This window comes from Euprymna scolopes, chromosome 5 (genome assembly GCF_053919585.1).
Source record: "Euprymna scolopes isolate OS-2025 chromosome 5, ASM5391958v1, whole genome shotgun sequence".
Classification (NCBI taxonomy): domain Eukaryota; kingdom Metazoa; phylum Mollusca; class Cephalopoda; order Sepiida; family Sepiolidae; genus Euprymna; species Euprymna scolopes.
The window spans coordinates 145,745,275-145,747,774 of record NC_136486.1 but is presented as its reverse complement, the minus strand read 5'-3'; the positions used below and the strand labels follow the sequence as shown (position 1 = coordinate 145,747,774).

At 30.3% G+C, this 2,500-nt stretch overlaps 1 protein-coding gene across 12 annotated transcripts in view; it reads right to left on the bottom strand.

The window, feature by feature from the left end:
• LOC145277001 (filamin-A-like) overlaps nt 1-2,500 on the bottom strand; it is a 257,559-nt gene that overhangs the window by 51,397 nt on the left and 203,662 nt on the right. For all 12 annotated transcript variants that reach the window (XR_013868075.1, XR_013868074.1, XR_013868076.1 and 9 more), the window contains one exon: nt 2,265-2,395. Coding sequence is in view for 8 of the 12 variants with exons in the window: in XM_080128586.1 (XP_079984712.1) it covers nt 2,265-2,395 (131 nt within the window). In the remaining 4 variants the exon portion in view is untranslated. The remainder of the gene's footprint in view (nt 1-2,264; nt 2,396-2,500) is intronic.

Below are 2,500 nucleotides of genomic sequence, written 5' to 3'. Positions count from 1 at the left end.
ATGGATTCTAGACATTCAATAGCATGCTATGTTGACTTTAATTTTCATTACAGGACATAGCATGTTTAAAACTGTATTGTTTTGAGAATCCTACCTGTTTTATAAGGAGCATTTTTCTATTTTTATTATGAAACAAAACTTAAAAGAACAACATTCTTTGCATGCAAACTTTGTAAAAAATTAAATCATATATTTAAAGAGCACCGTTTATGTCTGCAATGCCACGTGAAATCTTTCTAAACCGAGAAAAATTGTACAAGTAATTTGTTACAGACAAGGAGATTCTTTGCGGTGTTCATTAATTGCCACGCGCGCCCTGTATTAAGTTGATCTTAGATCACACCCAACCTTGATGGAGGGAAGTAAATAGACAAATTACAGTTTAAAAAATATAATCGATAAATATTTTATTATCATTAAAAGTTTAAATAAAACTGTGACATAATAAATTAGCGTATTCATTATAATCATTTCTTGTTTAAAAAATATTTCCCAGTAAGATTCAAACAGACTCTTTGTGTTTGTTAAAATAAATAACATTTATTTTAATGTAAGCTCTCGAATATGAACTTTTCCTTGTCAAGGCAAAATGTTTTTTTCCTTTTCTTTCTTATCGTCTTATGTTTAAATTAGTAGAAGCCGTTTTTAAACATTGTTTTGAATATATTTTTAGTTTTCTACCAATAAACTCTTATCTTGTTTCTTTTATTTTAAGAAAGATATTGCTATAGTTTTTCAAGTTTTATTTCAATGTTAACGAAACTTCTATCAGTTATCCGTTAGCACGGCTACATCAATTGTTTTAAAGACATTGCTTCGTAAGAGTATTTTTTTTTATTTAAAAAAACAATTACAATGTTTTTGTTAAAGTTAATAAAATAGATTTTGAGTTGAGCTTTTGAAAACTTTAAATTTTCTTTGTCAAAGGAAACTGTTTTTTTCTTTTTCATTTACTATTGTCCGATCTTAAATCGGCTTCTTGGTGTAAAAAAAACAACAATCCAGTTATATCTGTGAGCGCGAGTTACGCCAATTTTAATCAGTAGATATGTAGGCATATTTTTAAAAAGTATTGTTTCGTATTTTTTCTTTTAGTTTTCTTTGTTCTTTTTTACACCATTTACGACCGAGTGATTTGGAGTTGACGGTGATCATCGACACGTACTGACGACCAGGGTGTCTCAAGTTCGAATCCAGTTCGTTAAACTAAAATCTCTTTCATTTAGGATGTTGTAACCTTCTCATAAAAACATTTTGCTTGGACAAGGAAAATTTTAATTTTCGAAAGCTTAGATTTGATTTATTTTAACAAACATAATTTTACTCTTCTACTAATATAACTAATTTTGTTTAAGAAAAGAATTGGATATAAAGAGTCTGTCAAAACTGTCAAGTTTTTAATACACCAGAATTTGTTAAGAATTTTAAATTCAGAAATGATTTTCTACCTGAATATTGAGTACTTTCAATTACCTTTCAAATATTAGTGGGTTACGAATTATTCGGACTACTATTCTTATCTTGTGTATTATTCACACAACATTTCGGTCGATGTAACCTCCGCCCTTCTTCAGGTGTATCTTGTAAAACTCGGAAATCTGTGTTGAACGCGGGAATCTTTCTGTCGAATTCCAGAATCTGCACGGAATTTCAATCTTGGGTGCATGCAGTACTCAAAATGCAATTGCGAATTACTTAAGACTTCTACCGTTCATAGCTGAGAGAATGAGAAAATGCTACCATTGTGGAGTAAATAAAGGGTTTCATTTGAAATTTCGTGCTAATACCCAGGTTCGACAGAAAGATTCTCGAGTACGACACCTAAAGAAGTTCGGATGTTACATCGGCCAAAACGTTGTACTAATAACATTCAAGATGAAGGCAGTAGTCTGAATAATCCAAATGATACGGATTATCAATACTCATCTAAAAAAATCACAAACATAATTCACATTTTGTTCAACTATTGACAAAAGATTACAATCGCTGGCTTGTTTACAGAAAACACCGAAAGGCATTGTAGTGGATTAAATTTCGTATGCAAATAATTTAAATAGAAGTTAAACAAGTTAATTTCTGGTCCTTTACGCTATTGCCTTTTGATTTTAACAAACAAATATATAGTAAATATAATAAGTCATATAGAGGTGAGAAACGTAGATACACCAGAATTTATAACACTATTTTATTAAGATGAAGATTATCAGAAAGTATACTTTTGAAAACACACGCACACACAAAAAAGAACTAATCAAATTACAAACCTTCAAGCCCCGATCCTTGAAGCCATGTACTTCGACTTGTTTCGCTTCAACACTGTCAGGTGAGATGTTTACCATGAACGGAGAGTTGGGGATGTGCTGTTCATCCATTTTAATGTGGATACCATAGATACCTGTAAAACGACCAAAACCCACGTTTATTTATATACATTTATGTTTAAAGAATAACAATAGATTTTAAAAACTAAACTAAAAATTACAGATTCATTTTAATTTCT